The 24,575-nt window shown below is 41.0% G+C and overlaps 2 protein-coding genes across 2 annotated transcripts in view; one reads left to right on the plus strand and one right to left on the minus strand.

The window, feature by feature from the left end:
- Nucleotides 1–5,736, minus strand: part of MSH3 (mutS homolog 3) — a 139,399-nt gene extending 133,663 nt beyond the window's left edge. The window contains exons 1-3 of the mRNA XM_080682388.1: nt 5,459–5,736; nt 4,059–4,179; nt 664–884 (exon numbers count right to left, since the gene is read on the minus strand). Coding sequence (XP_080538514.1) covers nt 664–884; nt 4,059–4,179; nt 5,459–5,665 — 549 coding nt within the window. The 5' untranslated portion in view covers nt 5,666–5,736. The remainder of the gene's footprint in view (nt 1–663; nt 885–4,058; nt 4,180–5,458) is intronic.
- Nucleotides 5,482–18,397, plus strand: DHFR (dihydrofolate reductase). Its single transcript, XM_080682393.1, has 6 exons — nt 5,482–5,995; nt 6,314–6,363; nt 8,244–8,349; nt 11,628–11,754; nt 13,693–13,808; nt 16,063–18,397. The coding sequence occupies exons 1-6, from the start codon at nt 5,814–5,816 to the stop codon at nt 16,139–16,141; spliced, it is 660 nt and encodes a 219-aa protein (XP_080538519.1). The 5' UTR covers nt 5,482–5,813; the 3' UTR covers nt 16,142–18,397.
- The last annotated feature ends 6,178 nt before the right edge of the window (nt 18,398–24,575 follow it).

A 24,575-nucleotide genomic window follows, 5' to 3' on the forward strand; every position in this document is an offset into this window, starting at 1 on the left:
TAAGGCATATCCCAGGTTGCGGGCTTGATCTCCAGTGTGGGTGTGCAAGAGGCAGCTGATCAATGATTCTCTCTCATCATTGATGTTTCTATCTCTCTCTCCCTCTCCCTTCCTCTCTGAAATTAATAAAATTATACATATATATATATATATATATATATATATATATATATATATTAAAGAGTCATGGGACCCACTGAGGCAATGCTGATCAGAGAATTTTCCCCCACGTCTTGTCCAGGGCAGCCTTCCAGCATGGGTCCTGAGTCCCATTTCTTTTTTTTTTTTTTTTTCTTTTTTTTTTTTCTTTTAAATTTTTTTAATTGTTTGAAGTATTACAAATAGTAGTACCTATGTCTCATTTTTTTTCCCATTGACCTCCCCCCGGCCTCCCCTTCCCCCCAGTACATGCCTTTACCTGCCCCCCCCCCAGAGGCTTTTGCTTTATTTTGTTTTAATACAAACCAATTCATTCCTCCTTAATACACAGTAAATTAGAATATCTAGGGATTTCAAAATTAAAAAAAGTAAAAGTTCCTTCAACTAATTCAAGTGATCAGCCAAGTTTGGGAACCATGCCCTGAATGGACCCACAGAACCTAAAAACACTTCAGAACCTACTATTCTGGGTATTGGGTATTCATCAATATAACTGTGACATACCTTTTGACTAGTTTTAGATTTGGAATCTTCAGAAGAAGCGGCATTCTTTGCACGCAGAAGATTGATATCGTCGAAATCAGTACATTTTGGCAGAACTGCAAATCTCTCCTGCAGAGGCTCCCTCTGGACTCTGTTTTGAGGAGGGGCGGAATCGCAGCAGAATTCTTTCAGTTTTTCCAGAGACTTTAAAACAATCCTGGTCCTCAGACATTTCCTTGGCTCTTAGTTAGCAAATCAGAAGAAAATATAACAATAGTATTTTGTCTCGTGTCAATTCATAACCAGCATAGGATTTGTCAGAGGCAGTTTCATATTAAGCAATGACTCTAGCTATGATATGATAAGGAAATAAAGAAACCTGGGTTCCGGGTAAAGATGGCATACTTGAAACATACATCTAATTCCTAATTTCACTTGGTCCTAAAAACCCACAAAAAACTACATGGTTTTGCTTTTTTTAAAAAAAAAAAAGCACTTATAAGCTCAGAAGTACAGAAAGAAAAGGAGAGGTGAGACTCGCAAATGAAATATCTGAAGCTAAAATGAAAAATGAATGACCAATAACCAATTTGGCATACCTGAAAGCTGAAGCCTAAATGGGTAGTGAGGAAAACCAAGAACCAGTCTTATATTTACAACATAAAATGCTTAAGAGGCTCAGGAATTAGGGCACCAATACCTCTGAAAGTGGAATGAAGGGAGGTTCTACCATAAAATAAAGGGGACTGGTTCCAAGTTAAGTTGATCCCTAGACACCCTTAGCCTATTCTAAGTTCAAGGACAGCTGTCCTTCCTCCACATCAACAGAGGACTGAAGAATTCTCTGGAAAAGGTAAGTCAGGCCCAGTTGAGATGCCTAAGACAAAAGAATACTAGTGGAAATACAGTCTTACTGTATGCTAAGAAACACTAATGGAAATACAGTCTGACTATATGATGAGAAACACAACCTCTTCTGAGAGCCTCTTCTCAGAACAAAGCTCTCCCCTAGGCGGAAGCTGGGAGGCTCTGGACTGGGAAATCTGACCAGCTCAGTGGAAAGACCTAAAGATACTGACACCAGGAGTGCAGGAGGAAACCGGATCACCACTCCAGACACACCTGCTTTCCTGCCTCCACAGCTTTGCTCACACTGTTCTTTCTCCCTGGTAAGGCCTAGCCCCCAATTTCCACACGTCCAAATTGTACTCTTTCATCAAGAGCCATCTCAAAGCTACCTTTCCCATGAAACGCTCTGCTAATTCCCCAGCTTAAAAGTCATTTTCTTTCTCTATGTTCCTGTAGCAGATCAATTTCTCTATAGCACTTATCACAGTCTGACAATAAGCAGTTACTCCAGAAGCAATCAACCCATAAAAGAAGGGAAACTGATTATTTGCTATACATTTACTGGTTATTTGCTATATAACAGAAAACATTATTTTACCTTTTACAGCAATACTACTTAGGTAGCTCTATTATATAGAAGGAAACTGGGACTGCATTTATCATGTCTTACCTTCCCTTTTAAAGCAAAAACACTCTGAAGGCAAGAGTTGTGTTTTGCTCATTTCTAAAAGTTTAAAACTTTTCGTATTTCTATTTAAACCTCTTTTCAGATGTATACTTTATCTTATCTCCTATTAAACTCATGGCTAGAAAAATGTCTATTTGAATCTCTCCAATTGTATATATTCATCCTATTTACTATTACTCTCTCTGTTTCAAAATATATACTTGAATCAATCTTTAACAGTATAAGTTTGTATATTATACAAGGGCTTCCTTCCTAAGGATATAAAAAAAAATTCCCAAGATGGAGGTGGGGTGCAAATCTTACAAAAAAAGGAATAGCTAAAACTGACATGTTAAAAAACTTGAGGTGCCGAAACCGGTTTGGCTCGGTGGAAAGAGCGTCGGCCTGCGGACTGAAGGGTCCCGGGTTCGATTCCGGTCAAGGGCATGTACCTTGGTTGCAGGCACATCTCCAGTGGGAGGTGTGCAGGAGGCAGCTGATCGATGTTTCTCTCTCATCGATGTTTCTAGCTCTCTATCCCTCTCCCTTCCTCTCTGTAAAATATCAATAAAATATATTTAAAAAAAAAAAAAAAAAAAAAAAAAAAAAAACTTGAGGTGATGGGGATGTAAAGTACAGCATGTGGTATGTAGCCAACAATATTGTGATAACTATGAATGGTGCCAGGTGGGTACTAGACTTATCAGGAGGAATCACTTCATAAATTATATAAATGTCTAACCACTACGTTGTACACATGAAACTAACATAAAATAATACTGAATGTCAACTGTAATTAAAAAAAAAAAAAAAAAAAAAAAAGCTTAAGATGAAATAGCCAGCGACTCTTCTGGCTGGTGGATGCTCCTCTTTTCTTCACATTATTTATTTTTTTTAAGTAAACTGTATGTAAAGTTCATATTTCAAAAACTTCCATTTCTATGGCCTGATTTCTACAAGCTTCAGAGTTCATTTAGCCAGATCTGGAGCAATGTGGACCTAGGGACAAGGACTTAGTATGTGTGTGGTGAGACCCCTTGATGGAGTACTTTTATGCACTCCTTACCACCCTTCCCTATCCTGCTCCCCTACTCCCAAGTAAGATTCCACCACAAAGCTTCATTCCTGAGCTGTTGTCAGTACAGAAAGGCTTGTATCAGTTCAGGTATGAGGGTAATAAAAAAAGAAGCACTTTCTGTGTTCCCTTACCACAAATTCTCCAGGCCAAAAACCAGAGAAAAATCTGCTCACCCACCTATATATCCAACACCACATATAGAGGTCTAGGACCTCAGGAATGGTGGTTTTATCTAAAACCTTTTCGCATACAGAAAAAGCAGTTCCACACTGAAAAAGGGACAGGGGAGATCTACATGTCCTGACACGGGTAACTGTTCAAATGTTCTGCTAGGTGGAAAAGATAGTTGCAAATTAACATATACAATATAAAACAACTTATAAAACATTAACTAATTTGTGGGTCTATGTGTGTACATATACAAAGAGAAAAACCTCAAAGAATATACAGTATCCCCCACATTAGCAGTAGGCCTCACTGAAAGGGAGGAGTTACAGGGTCTTTCACTGTCTACCTTCTACATCTCTGTATTGCTTTTCCTTATAACAAACATGTTTTACTTTTATAAGCAGGACAAAAATTACCTAGAGGGAACTACAGCCAAACTGCAGAACTCCAGTCCCTATTTCCACTCTCCCAACCTCCTACATACACCACCACCACTTATGGAGGGGGCCACTCGACTCAAGCACAGCGGAGACCTTTCTCCACAAAGGAATAAAATGGCAAAACTCTCCAAACAGCCTCCTCTGCCCTCTGGATAATGCAAGAATATCAGAGCCATGACTGGGGAGAATGAAAAATCATTGCCACAGAACTCACCAGGGTTCCCAGACGTTACTGAATCACTTTGTCCTTCCTTTTCTTGGACTTTCTTTGCTTTCTTTTTAACAGGCCCATCATCCTCTAGTGGACTCTTTGTACTTCTGTCAATTTCTGCAACCTATGTCAGGAAAGTTAGAAAATGATGTGTTATCTCTCTAATCTCAAAACACTATGTATGCAAAATAATTTAAACCTTACTTTTGAATGACAGCAAGGTCCTTGCCATCCATCCTTCATACAATCACCTACTTGGAGTTCTGAAAAGACCTATGGGTGACTGTTTTTACCATCCTCAAAGACAAGGTGGAGACTGACAGGTCACGAGCCTCAGCTTCTCAAGTCCTGCTAGAATTAATTAGAACCAAGGCTGCCACCTTTACTCGATCAGCCTTCACCTATTTCAAATTATATAACTTGAATTACTCTACTTACACATGTTAAATAAAATACCTTTTAAGAGAAAAACTATTTAGTAAAGGTGAAATTAGATAGACAATAAAAGACCAGTATCACTTCTGAAATGTTAATTGCACTTAATATTTTATGTTCACCACTGAAGATGCCACAAGACTGTGAACATTTGTTGGCAGGAAGCCTGTCAAAAACTTAAGTCCTTCATCAGATACCCTCTAAATGGTGGGCATAAAATAAAATCTTGAATTCATAAAAATGTAGACTACTGTCAAAAAACGAAAACAGGAGAGAACCAATCACTCTATGGAAAAAATATAAATTAAGGAAAGAAGATTTTGAAGCAGCCAAGCTGTCACCCTCATGAAAACTTGGAAGGTGGCTGAAAGCCAATCTGCAACCCCCTTCAACATCCTCAGTTTGAGAAATACTGTATCAGGGACCCCAGTGAGAGCTCACCCTTAGGCATTCCCCAGCGGCAGTGTCCCTGGTGAAAAACAAACAAACAAAAAATACCCACAACTACTTATTTTAGTCAGGCACCTAACAAAACCCGAATAAATAAGATAAATAAAACTCCTCTTAACATTCAATGCAGGGACCAAAAAAAGGGGAGGGGAGGAAGGGAGGAGGATGTAGGTTAAAAGATGTATCCCTGGCCCACAGGCCCCTACCCTCATCAGAATGGGAGTCAGGAGACCTGAGTTCCTGTCTCTGCTCTGCCAGTAAGAATCTATGTGATTTTGGCCTCAAGTCTATTTTCCCAGGGGAAACTACAATCTTTGAACTACACTCAGGATGGAGAATGGCCAGGCTTTTCCCGTCTTCACCTGCCCGAATCCGCCCAAAGCCTTCTCTTCTGGCACCTTCAACTCCTAATTCCCGCGCACGGGCCCCGCCTCCTCCCGCTCCACCCACAAGCCCCGCCCCGCCCACCTAGTCCCGCCCCCTCCCCGATGAGCCTGCCCTGGCTGGGCCACACCCACCACGTGTGGCCGCGACCGAGGCTGGGAAGTGGACGCTGGAGGCGCTGCGGAGCCAGAGTCAGGTTCTCCCTCCTCCACCGCACCCGTGGGGGAGGAGGTGGATTTCAGGCTCCCCCTGGACTGGAAGAATCGGCTCAAAACCGCTTGCCTTGCAGGGGCTGGGCCAGCGGCAGCCGCGCCGCCACCACGTGGCTTTCGGCGCGACATCGCGGTGCAGACTGACAGCAAAGGGCACGGCCGAGTCGGGCGCGCGAGCCCGCGGCCCAGTTCCCGGGCGTCTGCGGGACCAAGCACGTCACGTCCCCGCCTTGCACCGGGGCCGGGGCGTGGCGGGGGCGTGGCCTCGCGTACGCCAATGCGACCGAGGGGGCGGGATGGCCACAATTTCGCGCCAAGCTTAGTTCACAGTTGCTGTGTGGCTGGCAAGCTCCGAGGGTTTTGTGCCGCCGTCATGGTTCGTACTCTAAACTGCATCGCCGCTGTGTCCCAGAACATGGGCATCGGCAAGAACGGAGACCTGCCTTGGCCCCCGCTCAGGTACCTGCCGGGCCGGGGATGGGTTGGAGGGCAAGCTGCCCTAGGTGGAGGCACCTGGGCGGGGTGGCCCTGGGGTTGGATTTGCGACCCAAGCTGCCAGGAGCTGGGCCAGGCCTGCCTTCCGCGTCAGGAGCCGGGAAGCCAAGTTACTGATTTCCGTCCCGCTCCTGCCGCCCCGCGAGGCGTTTTCCCCGCGGCGCCCTGCCCGGAGCAAAGTCCAGTCCTGGAGACGACCCGGTTCCTCGCACTTGTCGGGGTGGTAGAGCTTGAGCCCACGGAAAAACGTTCTGAGTCACTCTATGTTTCTTTAACTTGTAGGAATGAATTCAAGTATTTCCAAAGAATGACCACAACGACTTCAGCAGAAGGTAATAGGGGATTTTTTTTAAGTGATTGAGATTACCCAAGGGTCTTTTTTACCAGTGCAAATTTTACTTAAAAGTAGTTTTCCATGTTAAGCAGGGACCTTCTGTCTTACCATTGATCTGTGTGCAATTCCCAATGTTTATTAAACTTTAAAAAAAAACACGTTCTTTGAAATTTTATGTGGGTTGCGTACAGTTGAAGTATTGGACAGATTGGCAGCTAGATAGAGGTTAGCTCTGGAGACCAGAGGAAGCTTTGAAATAGCCGCCTGACGTGGTAAGGCCTGAACTAACGCGGTGTCGAGGGTAAAAGTCCAAAGAACGGTTACATGATACTCGATTTGGAGATGAAGAAGTTAAAGGTGATGCCAGGAAGGCATCAAGGATGAACTCTCTGGTTTTCAGTTTGAGTCTGGGTGATATGGAGAATAGGGTCCAATTGTAACTATATTGAGGTGCTTGTAGGATATTCAGGCACAGGGTACTGGGTGAATTGAGACATTAAAGAGAAGAGGATAATGAAAGAAAAGAATATGGGGTTAGGGGATACCCATTTAAAACCTAAGATGAATATTTGGTCATAGGAGGAGGAATAGCAGAGTAAACAGGGAAATAGAAAGGAGCAGGTGCAGCATAACTTGAACAGAACAGATACAAGTTCTTGGACTTGGCACTTAGGTCACTGATGGAGACAAAATGGCAAGAGCTTGAAGCCAAAAAATTGAAATGAGCCACCCTCTAGAATCCTAAGTAGTCTGACCCTCGATGGTATGGCTCAGTTGGTTGGGCTTGTCCCATGCACCTAAAGGTTTCTGGTTAGATGCCAATCTGGGCACATGCCCCAGTTGTGGGCTTGAACCCTGGTAGGGGGTGTGCAGCAGGCAGCCAATCGATGTTTCTCTCCCTCTCCCTTCCTCTCTCTCTAAAAATCAATTAAAAATCTTTAAATTAAAAAAAAAAATCCTAAGTAGTCTGGAAATAGGAAACAATATATGGAAAAATGCCTAGTCTTACTACTTGTAGTTTGTAAATATTAGTGGGGTTTTTTAAACCAAGCTAATTCAGGAATCATAAATGTGTATATTCCTTTGATCCAGAGATCTGACTCACAAGGCTTTTTCTCCTAAATAATTCTACCAGAAATGGAAGCTCTGTATATAAAAATTTTTTAAGGAAAGAGGCACAAATTGAAAGTAGTTCATTTTATTCTTGCAAAATATATCTGCATTTTATTTTGTTTACATATATATTTTTTATTGTTAACAGTATTTCAGATATCTCCCATTTTCTCCCCTTTTACCCCTCTCCACCCAACCCCTACCCAACCCACCCCCAGGTCTTCCAAATTGAAAGTATTTTAGCTAATTGAATGGAATATTAAGCAGTTATCTTTAAAAGTATAACTATTATTGTAAATCTACAAAGTACACAAATACGAGTACTATTGTATTAAAAGTACAGTTGAACAGTACTTTTTAGATGTCAAACATTGTTCAAAGTCTTCAGTCCCCACAATCCTAGAAGTAGGAACTAGTAAGTTACCTCCATTTTGTAGATAAGGATAGTAAGGCACAGGAGATTAACATGACTTGCTTAGTAGATAACAGAATCTGTGCTTTTCACTTCTATATTATACATGACTGCAATTGATTAAAACTATATTGCATATAAGTTGGATAAAGCCAAAGGGGAAAAAATTACTATATTTAGATAATGGGTGTTAAATGATAAATTTTGGTAAGGCTGTTAAATTTTTTAATTTTTTTAAAGCAGTTCCACTAGATGTCAATATGATAATTATATCTATACATACATACAAATATATGAATATATATACACATATATATTCCCAAAATATATCTCTTCTCCCTGTGGTTTTATAGGTAAACAGAATTTGGTGATTATGGGTAGGAAGACGTGGTTCTCCATTCCCGAGAAGAGTCGGCCTTTAAAGGACAGGATTAATTTAGTTCTCAGTAGAGAACTCAAGTAAGTACTACAACATAAATTCAGCACAAAAAAACCATGTCCCATTTCTTATGCTGGAGGTCAGTATATGACAAAATAAAATACTATGAATGTAGCTATTGATGAAGTTGCTTAATACTACATAGGTGATAACAGAAAATGAATAAGTAGTTACAACTTATTCTGCTGCTTAAGTGAGTGATTTCATCACCTTAAAAAGTTGCATTAAATCTCACTATGATAACAGAATCGCAGGTTTCCTTGAACCATTACTCATTCAATTCAGAAGGGTCAAATATCAGTTATATAATGTAAATTAATAAATATTTTCAGTTGCACAAAGAATCAAAATACATATGTTTTTTGTACGACCAGTTGGCCTCTGCTATGAATTTTTCTGCCCTCCAGGCTAATATAGTTAGTTCCTGATGACTGGAAATGAACAGGAACGGGGTGGGGGGCTTAATAGCATTAAAACTACCTATGCAATCAACTCCAGTGCTTTTGCCTTCACCATAGCTTCCATGTCATTTATCCCACTTGTGATATATCCTGATTTCTATATTTTTTGTTGTTGTTTACATTGGTCCTAACCCACGAAAATAATTTTCTGAACCTCAGGGGTCTGTTTGTTTGGGGGAGTGTTTGGCCTGAATTAGACCTTAAGCAAAAGTCTGGGATTGGCATGGTAATTGTTGTTTCTTAAACTACTAATTTAATCATAACAATATCTTACAATGAATTGGATTACACAGTTGTGGGGGCTGGCTAGGCAAGTCCAAAATTTGTAGGGCAGGCCATCAGGAAGGGGAGGCTAGAACTCTTCAAGGGCTGAAGCAGATGTCTGCAGGTAAAATTTCTTCAGAGAAGCCTCAGATCTGTTTTTAAGGCTTTTCACCTGATTGACTCTGGCCCACCCAGATTAAAGCCATCCTATATAAAGAAGTAATATGCAAATTGACCCTCGCTCAAGATGGCTTCCCCATGTGGTCAAAGATGGCTGCCACAAGATGGCCGGCAGGGGTGGGTAGTTGTGGGTGATAAGGCCAGCAGGGGAGGGCAGTTGGGGGCGAATGGGCCTGCAGGGGAGGGAGGGCAGTTAGGGGGGACCAGGCCTGTATGGGAGGGCAGTTAGGAGCAACCAGGCCAGCAGGGGAGGGCAGTTGGGGACGACCAGGCCTGCAGGGGAGGGCAGTTGGGGACGACCAGGCCTGCAGGTGAGGGCAGTTGGGGACCACCAGGCCTGCAGGGGAGGGCAGTTGGGGGGGACCAGGTCTGCAGGGGAGGGCAGTTGGGGGCAACCATGCCAGCAGGGGAGGGCAGTTGGGGGCGATCGGGCCAGCAGGGGAGGGCAGTTGGGAGTGATCAGGCCAGCAGGGGAGCAGTTAGGTGTCAATCAAGCTGGCAGGGGAGTGGTTAGGGGGTGATCAGGCTGGCAGGCAAAAGTGGTTAGGGGCAATCAGGCAGGCAGGCAGGCGAGCAGTTTGGGAGCCAGAAGTTTCAGATTGTGAGGGGGGTGTCCGACTGCCACAGGGATCAGGCCTCAACCAGCAGTCGGACATCCCCCAAGGGGTCCCAGATTGGAGAGGGTGCAGGCTGGGCTGAGGGACACCCCACCCCACAGTGCACGAATTTTTTTTTTTTTTTTTACCCTAACCCTAACACAGTGCACGAATTTTGTGCACTGGGCCTCTAGTCCATTATAAACTTGAATCACACTTATAAAACACCTTCACAGCAACACCTAGATTAGAACAGGACTATAGCCTAGCCAAGTGAACATATCAAAGACCATCAAACCATAGGAAGGAAAAAACATTACATCAATATAGGCTAAGGGGGTTCAGGCTTCTATAGATTTTCTCACAGATCCCTCCTAAAATAGCATAGGTAAAAACCTGGAAGAAAGTGTACCAGAATATTTGCATTGCTTGTCTTTGGGTGATGGGGAATATATTGATATGCATCTTGCCATCTTCCTCAATCTTCATACTGTTCTCTTTCTCCTGGTTGATAGGATATCCTGATTACCCTCTACTTGGTATAATCCAAGTTTACAGACTATTGCCATTTCCAGAAACTTGTTAATAACATATTCTTGAATACTAAAGTTTATTTGTGGCTAGCTTGAGGTAAAACAAACAAATCTCAGTGGGAGAGATGTTCAGTTGAGACAGCAAATCTCCTCAAATGATAAGTCTAATTTCTTCTTTATGACCCCTCTGTGCTATGTGTATGGTTGTTAATTGTATATTTATATGTAATATTTGTTGGTGTATTTCACTTTTTATTTATAAGCAGAGAGAAAATTTAAAGTCTTCATTGTCAAGCATGCAAAGGAACTAGGGATATCAATTAGGGAAAAAATTTAGAGTTTATTTTTAATCCTGCCTTCTGTTTCCCTGGTCAATTGCTGGTCGGTTCCACACATATCCTGAGCACCTACTGTGTACCAGGTACTACTGGGCCCTGAATAAAAGGGGAAGGATTTGCACATGAAAATCACTATTGCTCCTGTAAATTTTCAGAGACAATCTTTTACCACCAGCCTCTTCCCCATGTGAGAAGAAACTGAAACCTCAAGATAATCCCAAAATTTGCTGCCCCGTACTAGTTATTTTGAGTAGCTATGTACTTAATACGTCTTAGGGAAAAAATGCTTTTCATGGCTTTCTATACTATCAAGTTGTCGCTTTAAAAATAATGCTATACAGCCACATTTGGAAAACAGTGGCACTTTTTCAAAAGGTTAAACATAGAGTTATATGACACAGCAATTCTACTCCTTGGTATAGACCCAGGAGAAATGAAAATATATGACCACACAAAAACTTGTACACAAATGTTCATAGCAGCATCATTCATAGCAACATCTAAAAATTGGAAGCATCCCAAATGTTCATCGAAGATAAATAAAATATGCTATATCCATACAATGGAATATTTATTATCCTATATAATAAAAGGCTAATATGCAAATTGTCCCCTCGACCTGGAGTTTGACCAGGGGACGAGGCCGGCCATCCCTCCAGAGACAACTATTGTTCTGATTTTCTTCCACCATAAATATCTCAAGATATCAGAAGTATTTTTGTTTTTTGATTCACTGTGGACCATACATTCAAAATGTGGGTTAAATTATTGGTCATAGGCCATACTGCTGTTAACTGTTTATTGTTGAGAGGGTTCCTATATATATAACAATTTTAGTTTTATAATTATTGCTTCCCATACAGATTATTTAACTAGTATGAATGGCTTTTGTAGAAATTATATGTAATTCTTTCTCTTAACCTCAGGGAACCTCCAAAAGGAGCTCATTTTCTCGCCAAAAGTCTGGATGATGCCTTAAAACTTATTGAGGAACCAGAATTAACAAATAAGGTGGATATGGTTTGGATAGTGGGAGGCAGTTCCGTTTATAAGGTAAGTAAAGTTATCTAGAAACACAAAGAATTTTTCCACTCTACTTTCTTTCAGCTTCCCTGCCATCTGTACGTTTTAAGTCATGAGCAAAGAAGCACATTTTCCCTGCTATAAGTTAGACACATGGTCAATTTGACTTCTTGTTGATTCTGTCGTGCAAACTAAATAAAAAAGTAAAAGTAAGTTTTTAAGTCTTTACCAGTTTATCTCCAATTCAACATAGTTGATGTTTCCAATTTAAAAAACTTTCTAAATTCTTCCCTTAGAATTGTACTGGACTGCACTGTTTTCTATTCCCTGGATGTGCCCTGGTACACTGAGTTAGCCCTGTTTCTTCAAGGATTAATGTCTCTTACTGAGAAAGTGATGGGGCTCTCAGTTGATGTACACTGACCAGTATATGAATTTGTTAAAAGCAGGAAACTTTGCCTCAAAAATTTTCATATAATGTGAGGGTATGCAAAAAGCATTAGTTTATGTCATAAGGTAGGTAAAAGAAAATATTCCTTCTTCTTGACACCAAATGACTTCCAGCTTACAAAAATTTTGAGGAAAATAAAAGGAATTTTTCTGTACTTTTAAAACACTCAAGACAGATTAATATTTATGGGAAGGAAAAAAATCAGCTCCTACCCTTTGGGGGCTTGTGGTTACATGTGCACTGAAATTATTTGAGAAAGAAGAGGTATACCAGGATCTTAGATGAGATTACAAAAACTGTTTCTTAGGTTCCTTTTCTACAACCTTTAAACAATATACATACTTAAAATTAAATTCATTTATGTAATTTGATATATCTATATGTAGTAAATAATAAGGAAGTAGGACCTCCAGGTTATAATTCTGCATTATCCACCTACCTCACATCACACTAGCTTGTGGAACATTTGGGCTTCTCTTCTTATTGGCCAAAGTCAACTAGCCTGTGTTTGTAAATAGTTTCATTGGGACACACCACAGCCATTGGTTTTAGTATTGACTGTGGCTGCATTTGCCTAACATAAGAGAAACTACATGGCCCACAAAGCCTAAACATTTCCTGTCTGACCCTTTACAGAAAAGGTGTGCCAAACATCATTCACTTTGATACAGACTTTCAAAAGCTGCAGTCGTTAGTCCTGCTCAATTTTCCTAAATTTTGGTACAGCAAGAAATGGTAGAATATCTACTTGTTTGGGTCAAGAGAATAAATTATATAATACTCTAAGCTGTAGTATTGAAAATAAAAAGTAAAATTTGTTCTGTGCCCTTATTTGGAATTTTAAAGATAAACATTTAAATTTATATATAAATTTTTTTTTTCTTTTTCAAGCCAGAGTTATTGCTTTCTTGGAGCTGCAGCTAGGACTCGTGACTTTTAATCAACAGTATTATAGGCGTTAGTTAGAAAAGTCATTAACAATATGAGGCCAGCTACAATCATTAGCAACAAGAGGCAGAATAAATTACCTACTAGCATTGTAACTATCTCCTGGGGAAATGGAAACATTATTAAATTTTGTGTAAATGTACCAACTGTGCCCTTGATGTTTTCATTAGTCAAAGTCTTGTGAAAGTGTACTATCTTATCCATTTATATATATGTAAATTTTTCTATAGCCAGTAACTAGACAATTCGGGGTTCTTAATTCCTAAGCAACCACCAAAGAAAAAAGACAAAACTGAACAATTAAATGAAAAAAAGAGTTCATGTAAGCAAACTAGAGGCCAGAATATATTTTAACTCACTCTCATAATTAGATATAATGATTAGTGCCATTTTCAACATAAATAAGACCACTTTGCGGGGCTCTAAAATAAAGAATGGGATATTTAAATAGGATTCTTTCATATCTGGGACAAACTTGACTATATAATTAAAACAAACAAAAATCTTGAGTTCTGTTTATTTTGATACAGATAATTAAGGAAATTGATGACTTTTGTTTTATTTCAAAGGAAGCCATGAACAAGCCCGGCCATCAACGGCTCTTTGTGACAAGGATCATGCAGGAATTTGAAAGTGATACATTTTTTCCAGAAATTGATTTGGAGAAATATAAACTTCTCCCAGAGTAAGTAAAATGTTATATATTATTCTGAAGCACTTTTGGATTTACAGCCCAAGCATTATAGGAAAGGTCCCAGCCAGTGTGGCTCAGGGGTTGAGCTTTTACCAATGAGCCAGGCAGTCAATTCCTGGTTCAATTCCTGGTCAGGGCACATGCCCAGGTCGTGGGCTTGATCCCCAGTGTGGGGCATGCAGGAGGCAGCCAATCAATGATTCTCTCTCATCATTGATGTTTCTATCTCTCTCCCTCCCTTCCTCTCTGAAATTAATAAATATATATATTTTTTTTTTAAAAAAAGAATTATAGGGAAGAGTATGTCTCTCAGATTGAATTTGGGGTAGTAATGTGATTTATAAGCAACTACTATAGAAAATTTTTTGGAATTCTGCTTTAACAGACTTGGGAATGTTCAAGTTTTAGTGATTTTACTGAAATCTAGGGTAGTCCTTAGTCCATTCTATGAGAATTGTATTCAGCATCAAACACTGTCCTGAGCGTTGGGGAAAGAGTGTTTACTAAAACAGATGCTATTCACTATTCTCCAGATTACATTTTTGTAGTAGAGAGTTAGAGTGGCAAATAATAGATAAACATCAAGAGTTGCTGTGTGGAGAATTGAAATACTCTGATGTGATAAATACTGTGTAGTCTGAGCAGTCCTCTCTGAAGAGTGATGACTACACTGTTATCTGGGAAATTGGGGTATGCTTTTCCCCACTGGGTGCTGGAGGTGGGGTCCCTACAATATCTCGAGGAAAAGAATTTTCCGAGACTCGCATGGGAAGATGAGTGATTTTTATTTGCATGGAATTACATCCTTGGGTTTCCAAAGCCCCATTCCAGTCATGGAAAAAGTGTAGCTGGGGTTTCAACAGAGCTAGAAGCAAAGCCACTGTCCAGAGTTTCTGTTCCATGTTGCAGCTGGGTCCATTTCAACATCAGGCTAGTTGCAGTCCATTAGTCAGTCCACTGTGTGTGTGGGGTCGGCCATGTGGGCGAATACCAGGAAGCAGGAGCAAGAGAGCCCTGCAAGCCAGGAGCCAAGAGAAACCAAGAGAGCAAACTCATTTGTTCAGAGGATTAAATACCCCAGTTTCTCGCCCCTAAGGTGGCCATGCCCATTCTGGCCAATGACCTACCTGTTCCCAGGCGAGGCTGACAGGCAGGCACCTTCCCAAGGACACCCCAACTTTATTGGGCATGCATCTGTTCTCCCTGTCCAGTCCCTTCCCCCAGCTATTTTCAAGGAATAGACCAGTGGCTCCCTGGGGAGTGTAAAGCTTTAGCTTCCTGGTGGAGCTGCCTAAATGACATGCCTATAATATCTGGCTGTCCCTTTGCTCCTTTCCTGTTATTAATAACTAGGTTAATTACAACAGTATTATTACTAGGATCTAAATGGCAAGCCAGCCATGCTTAGAGCAGGAAAGAGCATTCCAGGAACCAGAAATAGCCAGTGCAGAGACCCGATGATGGGCACAAGCTTGGCATGTTCCCTGAGCCTCCCTGAAAGCCACTGAGGGCATTGTGAGCAAGGGGAAGACCCAAATGGATCAGATCAAATGCAGGGGTAGGAGGTTCTGAATTGAGTGATATTGTTCTAGCTGTTTATGGAGAATGGACTAGAGGGAAGTGAAGCTGGGAAACCAGTTAGTTGCAGTAGTTCAGATGAAAGATGAAGGGACTTAGGTAGCAGTGGTGGAGATGGAAAGAAGAGATTACACTTGCTTTACTGTGTAGTAGTTATTTTAGCATGAAACTGCCTGATTTTGAAAACTCATAGCATTTTAGTTTAAAAGAACTTTTCAGCTTTAAGATTAATTATATCAACTCTTACATTGTCTATGGTCTGATATAGTGTAAGGAACGGGTCCAAGTTCATTCTTTTGTAAGTGGCTATCCAGTTGTCCTAGCACTGTTTGTTGAAAAGATACTCTTTCCCCCATTAAATTGTTTTGACACCCTTATCAAAAATCAGTGGACCATTGCCCTGGCCAGTGTGGCTCAGTTGGTTGAGCATTGGCCCATGCACCAAAAAGGTCACCAGTGCGATTCCCAGTCAGAGCACATGCCTGGATTGTGGGCTTAATAGTAGGGGTGTGCAGGAGGCAGCCAATAAAAGTCGCACTCTCATATCTGTGTTTCTTCCTCTCTCTCTCTCTCTCTCTCTCTCTCTGGTAAAAATCAATAAAATGTTCTTTTAAAAAAAATTGTTTTAATTGATAATTATTTAATTATATGTGAATTTCTTTTACAGGTACCCAGGTGTTCTTTCTGATGTCCAGGAGGAAAAAGGCATTAAGTACAAATTTGAAGTATATGAAAAGAATGAGTAATGTGAAGGTGTTTTCTGATTCATTTCAAGTTGTTCCCCATCCCCTCCAAACAATTATATATTTAACATTAGAGAAAGATGTTTCTGTTAATTAGATCTGTAGATAATTATTTCTAAGCAATTTGTTTTTATTAACTAGTTTTCATCTGAACCACAACATTTGTGAAATATCTGTTGCTGTAACTGTCTGAATCCTTGAGAAATTCTGAGGATTAGGTCCCTAGCACCTGCCTAGGGTAACATATGCCAAGAAACCACAATGGGAGAATCCCCTGGTGGTATTTGTTACCTATAAAGAAAGGAGCTAGCCAAATTTGTCCAAATGTCAGAAATGGATTATAAACAGAAGAATTAGAACTTAGATATTAAACTACAAGTAGATCAATCAAAACAGGGACCAGAATTACTCTATGCATATCACACTTCTGAAAAAAGTTCTGTTCACTCAGTGAATCACTAAGTTGAGAACTACAGTATATTCCATATAGATAGTAAGAAGCAGGTAGGAGACTACTTTTTTGATGATTAAAAGAAAAGGTCTGAGACCTTTAAAAAACACTGTTTGTAATCTTGGGTGAGATGCCATGGGATGTTACAGAGATTGAACAAGAATAGGATGCCCTTCATACACAAAAGGTAATCTAATAACAAGCATATGGCTAAAATTAAAAGTTAAAAGAATGGATATTGCTAGAAACCAAAATTAGTAAGTTAGAAGATAAACTTCACATAATTAAAAAATGAAAATTAAAACATGTTTTATCCATCATGTTAGGAAATATTTGGATTTTTAGGTACCCAAAGAAATAGCATTTTTTGCCTTATAAATTGGCACAGATTTTTTTTTAGGGTAAAAGTTAACAATATTGGAAAACCAATATGGCGGCATAAGGTATACACCTCTACGTGCTGCCTCTCACAACCACACCAAAACTACAACTAAAAGACAAAACGTCTATCACCCAGAACCACAGGAAAGCTGGCTGAGTAGAAGTTCTACAACTAGAAGGAAAGAGAAAAGAGCATTGAGACCGGGTAGGATGTGCACAAGCGTGGAAAAGCAGAGGTGCAAAGGTGCGCACAAATCGGGTTGGCGACTGGCGACTGGGTGTGCTGTTTTTTTCAGTCCGAAGGGAGATACAAGCTCCCGACTGCTCTGAACTCCATTTTCTGGCGAGACTCTGGGGACCCAGATTCCTACGGGGAGAAGCTGGACTGTCTGCCATCGGGTCGGAAAGTGAGGGTGGCTTTCTTGCAGAGGTGCCCACAGGAATCATTGTTTACTGTGCTGGGGTGTGGGACACGGGGACGCGGAAACACAGAGACAGCTGACTGGCACGCCCTAGTTTGCCACGCCCTAGTGATTCCCTGAGACCCCGCCTCACCCAATTTACAAACCCACCCAAACTGTGCACAGCGGCTTTTGCATATGAATGGCCTGCCCTATCGCAACTTAACCTACCAAACTGCAGCTCCGGTCAGACAGCTCCAAAATTTCTAAACCCCAAGCAAACAGGAGAAATCTGCAGATCTCGCTGTAGCTCCTGCTGGGTGGCCTCAGACAGTAGCTGACCTGCACCTCCTTGGAGATCCAGGAGCCAGTGTACCTAGTGGTCAGTGTGAGACGACACCAGATTTCAACTCCTCACATCCATAAGTGACACACTCAAGAGGCAGACTCAGTGAGCACCAAAGCCCCACTGAAGCAAGTCCTGTCCCATAAGGGTGTCTCCAGCACAGTGGTTCTTCCATTATAGACACAGTGGGTCCTCACAACCAATTGGCCTGGAGGTCAATTCCTCCCAGTGTACCAACAGCAATCAAGGCTTAACTACAAGACTGTGCACTCAGCCCACAAAGGGGTGCACCAAGAGTGTCCACCTCAGGTGATTGGGGAGGCTGAACCACTGGGCCCTATAGGTCACCTACCACACAAAACCACTCCATCAACACAGGGAAGCAGCCAAAATGCGGAGACAAACATGTCACGAATGAAAGAAATGGAGGAAAGCAAACGACTGGATATAGAGTTCAAAACCACAGTTATAAGGTTACTCAAGAATCTTCTAGAAACCTCTGAGGAACTTAGTGAGACCTTTAAGGATCTTAATGAGAATGCCAAAAAAATGGAAAAGGACCAGTCAGAAATTAAGCATACTCTGTCTAAAATAAAGAATATACAGAAATTCAACAGTAGACCAAAGGACCCCAAGAATCAAACCGAAGATTTGAAATATGAGGAAACACACCCAACCAGAAAAACAAAAAGAAAAAAGAATCCAAAAATATGAAGATAGTGAAAGGAGCCCCTGGGACAACTTTAAGCATACCAACATCCCAATTATGGGGGTGCCAGAAGAAGAGAGCAAAATATTGAAAACCTATTTGAAGAAATGACAGAAAACTTCCCCTACCTGGTGAAAGAAATAGACTTACAAGTCCAGGAAGCACAGAGAACCCCAAACAAGAGGAATCCAAAGAGGACCACACCAAGACACATCATAATTAAAATGCCAAGAGCAAAAGACAAAGAGAGAATATTAAAAGCAGCAAGAGAAAAACAGTTAGTTACCTACAAGGGAGTACCCATACGACTGTCAGCTGATTTCTCAACAGAAACTATGCAGGCCAGAAGGGAGTGGCCAGAAATATTAAAAATGATGAACAGCAAGAACCTACAACCAAGATTACTCTACCCAGCAAAGCTATCATTTAGAATTGAAGGTCAGATAAAGAGCTAAAGGAGTTCACCACCACCAAACCAGGATTATATGAAATGTTGAAGGGTATTCTTTAAGAAAAGGAAGAAGAAGAAAAAGGTAAAGATAAAAATTATGAACAACAAAGTGACAACAAATACATTCCTATCAACAAGTGAATTTAAAAATCAAGTGAATAAAAAATCTGAGGAACAGAATAAACTGGTGAATATAATAGAATCAGGGGTATAGAAAGGGAGTGGACTGACAATTCTCAGGGGGAAGGGGGTGTGAGGGGTGCGGGAAGAGATTGGACAAAAATCTCACACCTATGGATGAAGACAGTGGCGGGGGGTAAGGGCATGGGGTGGCGGGGGGGAATCAGGTGGAGGGGAGCTATGGGAGGGAAAAAAAGAGGAACATCTGTAATCTGAACAAAGATTTATTTTTTAAAAAAAGTTAACTATCAATTAAAATTCAAAATAACCTGGGTTTGAACACAGAACTTCTACTTCTGGAAATTAATCCTGAACAAAGAGCTGGACCCAAGAGTATTTGTTGCACCATTTTTTAAAATTTGAAATATTATGCTGTAACTGTTGACAGACAGTATCACAGTTGGGTGCATTATTTTATGCATTAGGTATGTCTATTGTGATTCAATTTTTTTTAACTATTATGTGCTTAATTTCATGAAAAATTATTTAAGGTAATAAATTGAGCCCTTTACATTCAGTAGTAGAATTGGGATACAGAACATCAGGAGTAAAAAGGAATTTCCTAAAAATCTTTCATAGAGGGAAAAAAAAAGATCACACAGAATAGAAATCAGTTCTGCATAAGACTTACAAACCACAAGAAAATAATGGAGCTCTTTGCAAGGAACATAATCAGAAAATTATTAGTATCCAGAATTTTTAGAATTCATATATTAATAAGAAAAAGAAGCAAGCCATTCAGAGAAGAGGAAAGGCAAATGTCATACAGTAAATACATACACAGACATGCATTCCCACTAGTAATTGGGGGAATGCAAATTAAAACTGCAAAAGGGAACCATCCCATGTGCACCAGAGGTGGCCTTCTCACCAGTACTTGATACTCAGCCTTTTAAAATGCTGACGACATTTATTAAGAATGAAGGTGCAGCCGAAACCGGTTTGGCTCAGTGGATAGAGCATCGGCCTGCGGACTGGAGGGTCCCGGGTTCGGTTCCGGTCGGGGGCATGTGCCTTGGTTGCGGGCACATCCCCGGTGGGAGGTGTGCAGGAGGCAGCTGATCGATGTTTCTCTCTCATCGATGTTTCTAGCTCTCTATCCCTCTCCTTTCCTCTCTGTAAAATATTAATAAAATATATTTTAAAAAAAAAAAAAAAGAATGAAGGTGCACACACCATTTGACCCAGCAATTTCACACATGGATAAATACCAAGACAAAACCTACATATATATCAAGACATTTGTAGAAATATGTTGCAGCCTTGCTTATAACTGAAAAACTAAAAACAACCTGAAAGGCCAGTGACAGGAAAATGCATACATTACTTAGATCAGGTTTCCCCCAAAAGTAGATCCCAAGACTAGAATTTAAATGAAAGCGTGGGTTAGTATATGGAAAAGTGAAACTGGTAAGGTAAGCCAGTTCAAGGTAAGTGAGCAGATTCCCACTGGGTAACAAGCTCAGTACTGCTGAGATATCTGGGAAATGGAGGGGAAGAGAACTGGAGTATTTATCCCCTACTCATCATTGTTTGAGGGCTGTTCACAGGGTCATCCATTCCCTGCCCTCTGTATGGGCTGAACATACTTTTCAGCTGCTGGCTAGAGCCCCAGTGTTTGCATTAAGAAGCTACTGACGCCTAACCGGTTTGGCTCAGTGGATAGAGCGTCGGCCTGTGGACTCAAGGGTCCCAGGTTCGATTCCGGTCAAGGGCATGTACCTTGGTTGCAGGCACATCCCCGGTGGGGAGTGTGCAGGAGGCAGATGAATCGATGTTTCTCTCTCATCGATGTTTCTAACTCTATATCCCTCTCCTTTCCTCTCTGTAAAAAAATCAATAAAATATATATTAAAAAAAAAAAAAGAAGCTACTGACAAGCTCAGGACCAGTGAATGCTAAACACCTAAACCAATTCCATATGTTTATGATTACCTATGTGTGTTAGGATCTTCTTACTTTTTATGTAGTAAAAAGTATAAAGCCACACATAGTTTCTTAAATATTTTACAATGTAAAAAAATACAGAAGCAGAAAGACCAATTAGAAGTTCAGGTAAGGGATGATGGTAACTTGGACCAGGGGGTTGAGTATAGTGAAAAAATTGTGATTCAGGGTATATTTTGAAGTTGGAGGTAATGGGATTTTCTGATAGAGTTTGATTTTAGTTTTCAACCCACCAAATTTGAGATGCTTGGAAGGGAAGAAGGCAGGAGAGGGGGAATAAAAGAAAAAACAGTAGAATTGTGCCTTAAATTCTGAGAACAAAGTTATTTTCAACTGATAAATCTATACTCAAGCAAATAATCAAGGACAGTTGAGGTTAGGGAAAGACAGAGCAGGGGACTTTTTAGTTGTCACTTAGACTTGGGACCAGTTGATTTCATGTAACCATTTTCATGTATTTCTTTAATAAATACAATTATTTCTTAATAAGTTGTACTAGTTCATAAGTGCTGGCTTCCTGTTATCTTTGAACACCTCGCATAAAATTTCAAAGACTCCTAAGGCAATTTATCTCCACAGTCAGCTTATAGATGTATAAAGGAAAACATGAAATTTTCAAGGGTCACACAAATTTCCAAAGACCAGTTATTGGGAAACATCAGCCTTTCTGTCATGGTAGAGTCACATTTGATTAAATCACTAAGTAGTATAGCCTGGCCTAGTTAACAGAAAACTAATTGAAGTAGTTGAAAATGTGATTGTGCTATAGGCCTCCTTGGAGTTATTTCCTTTTCATGTCAGAAAGCTTTTTTTGGGGGGGTGGGGGGGAATTAAAAAGACAACACACTCTTAAACACTAATGTCACATTTGTGATGTTTTCAGAATGCTTTTTCTTGAAGAGTTTGTGGTTTAATCTAAACAGATTGTCAACTACACTGGGGGTTTTTGATTTATGATTGGATTTTAGCTGTCACCTCCATAGTTCAGCCATTTTTCAACCCTAGATTTAAAATGAAAATTGAACTCTGTTAAGACTTCCCCTTACGCCCCTAAATATCCAGTTCCAATAGGATATCTCACTCGTGCTATTTATCAGTGCCTCCAGGTATTTGCAGCCTCTAAAAGCATTCCTTTGGAAAATCAAATCTGAAAATACTCAAAGGGCTGGCCTGCAGCTCTGCAAGCTTTTGACAATAATGTACATTGAACTTAGTTTGCTAAAATCTTTTTCTTTGCATAGCCTTTGGCTCTTGAGCAATTTCTGGGAAATGTTGACTATAAGATAAGCTCTTTTCAGTTGGTTTCAAAAGGTGACTCCAGATAGGTAATTGTCAAGTAGAGGCTTCTTTTCAGAGAAATGAGGGGGTGAGCAAACCCTTCTGAGCCACCATTGTCCCTACCCCGAGTTGTGATCCTGCCCATTCAGTGCTTGAAAAACAGCCTTGAGCACCCACCAGGCACATTGGAGAGCCTGCTGCCCCCACAGGCAGGTGCGTGGGGTGCCTATGGGGGGAGTTTTGTATTTTAACTTTTCAACACAGGAAAACAGCCCTCAGATCTGTCCTTGAGTCACTGTTAAATGGAACCGTGTAATTGTCTTGTTGGAGACCTGCAGAAAGAGCTGGTGGGAAAGAATGATTTGTACCTGAAATATATTCACTAGCGTGTGAATCAAAAGGCCACAGGTGGATAACAATCATGATCTTGGCATTCTTTGCACTCTGCAGCCTTGAGACTTGAAGGGCAGAAGCCCACATGCCCAGGTTACCAACCTGTCTCCCTTTGCAAGCCCCGCCCACCTGGCAAGCTGGGGCTGCAGGTGGAGATGGTGGAAGGGGGCACCAAACTCCCCAGGATTGGGGTCAAAAGAGAGCAGAGAAGGGAGACGTCTTATGTAAACAAGCACTCCTAGAAAAGGCCTATTTTCTGTTTCTTGGAATCCTCCTACTGGGCTAGCTTAAATTGAGAGGGGATTTGGTTTGCCTCACTGGCTGTTTCCTCCCACTCACATCACAATTACAGCCTTGTTCATTGTCATTAAAATACATTTAATATGCACCATTTTTGCATGGCCCTCTATCAAAATCTGTGCAAAAATACTGTCCCTAGCACTGAAACAGTGGAAAGAGTACTAGACACCAGGACAGAAAGCCTGGCTTTCAATCCTGGGTCCACCTGGGATGTTCCTTAAAAACTTGAATTGCCAGGAGCAAGCCCTCACTAGAATCAGCTCACAGTGACTGGATGGGACAGGGTGCTGATGTAAAGAAACGTGCACACACTGAAATGGGAATGTGAAGCCATGGGGAACCAGGGGCTCTGCTGACTGTCAGCTGTGCTCTTTCCTGCTGTGTCTGATTCCTGGGTCCCTCTTCTAACTCCATCCTACCTCCCTCAAAGACTCTTGTTTGGGATCCCAACTACTAACTTCTTTTCTCTGGTTCTTAATTCAAATTCTCAACCTATAATATAATTGTCCCAGCTCATTTTGTAAAGTTAGACCTTATGATAGCACAGTAAGTATTGGCTGCTTGTGGGACAAGGTCAATCAACTCCCTGATCCAGAGAAGCCCTGAACAGCCTACTTCCTTCGAATAAAGTATGGCAGGCCAGAAATTCTGAGGCCTGGCTTGCCCAAAACACTTGAGCAGGTTATTAACCTCTCCCAGATCCCATGTCCTCAACTGTGTTATGATGGTGGTACTTGCCCCAGCCCACAGACTTATCACTTGTGCACTATTTAAAAAAATAATAATTGTTTATTGTTGAAAGTATTACATATGTCCCCATTTTCCCCCCATTGACCCCTTCCAGCTCTCCCCCACCCCAAGCCTTTAGCACTCTATTGTCTGTGTCCATGGGTTATGCATATATGCATACAAAGTCTTTGGTAAATTACCTCTTACCCACCCTCACCCTCCTCCACCTTCCCTCTGAGATTCCGCACACTGTTCCATGCTTCCATGTCTCTGGATCCACTCTGTTCATCAGTTTATTTTATTACTTAGATTCCACATATGAGTGCAATCATGTGATAGTTGTCTTTCTCTGACTGACTTATTTCACTTAGCATGATATTCTCTAGGTCCCCTCCACGCTGTCTCAAAGGGTAAGAGATTCTTCTTTTTCACTGCTGCATAGTTTTCCATGGTAAAATTGTACCACAGCTTTTTTATCCACTCATCTACTGATGGGCACTTGGTTGTTTCCAGATCTTAGCTATTATAAATTGTGCTGCTATGAACATAGGGGTGCATACATTCTTTCTGATTGGCATTTTGGGCTTCTTAGGATATAATCCTAGAAGTGGGATCACTGGGTCAAATATTTAATTTTTTGAGGAAACTCTATACTCTTTTCCATACTCATGCACTATTGAGAGCTTTCCAGGCACTGTGCTGAGCCATGGGAATACAGGGTGAACAAAACTGATGCATATCAGCCCTCATGAAGTTGACCATCCAGGATCAAGTGAGATCACAGCTGTGGAAACACAGCTCCCAACTCCTTCATTCATTCTTTGTTCAAAGATTTCTTGAACATCTACTGTAAGTCACATCAGCACTCGGG

The sequence above is a fragment of the Plecotus auritus genome (assembly GCF_963455305.1).
Source record: "Plecotus auritus genome assembly, chromosome: 7".
Taxonomy (NCBI): Eukaryota; Metazoa; Chordata; class Mammalia; order Chiroptera; family Vespertilionidae; genus Plecotus; species Plecotus auritus.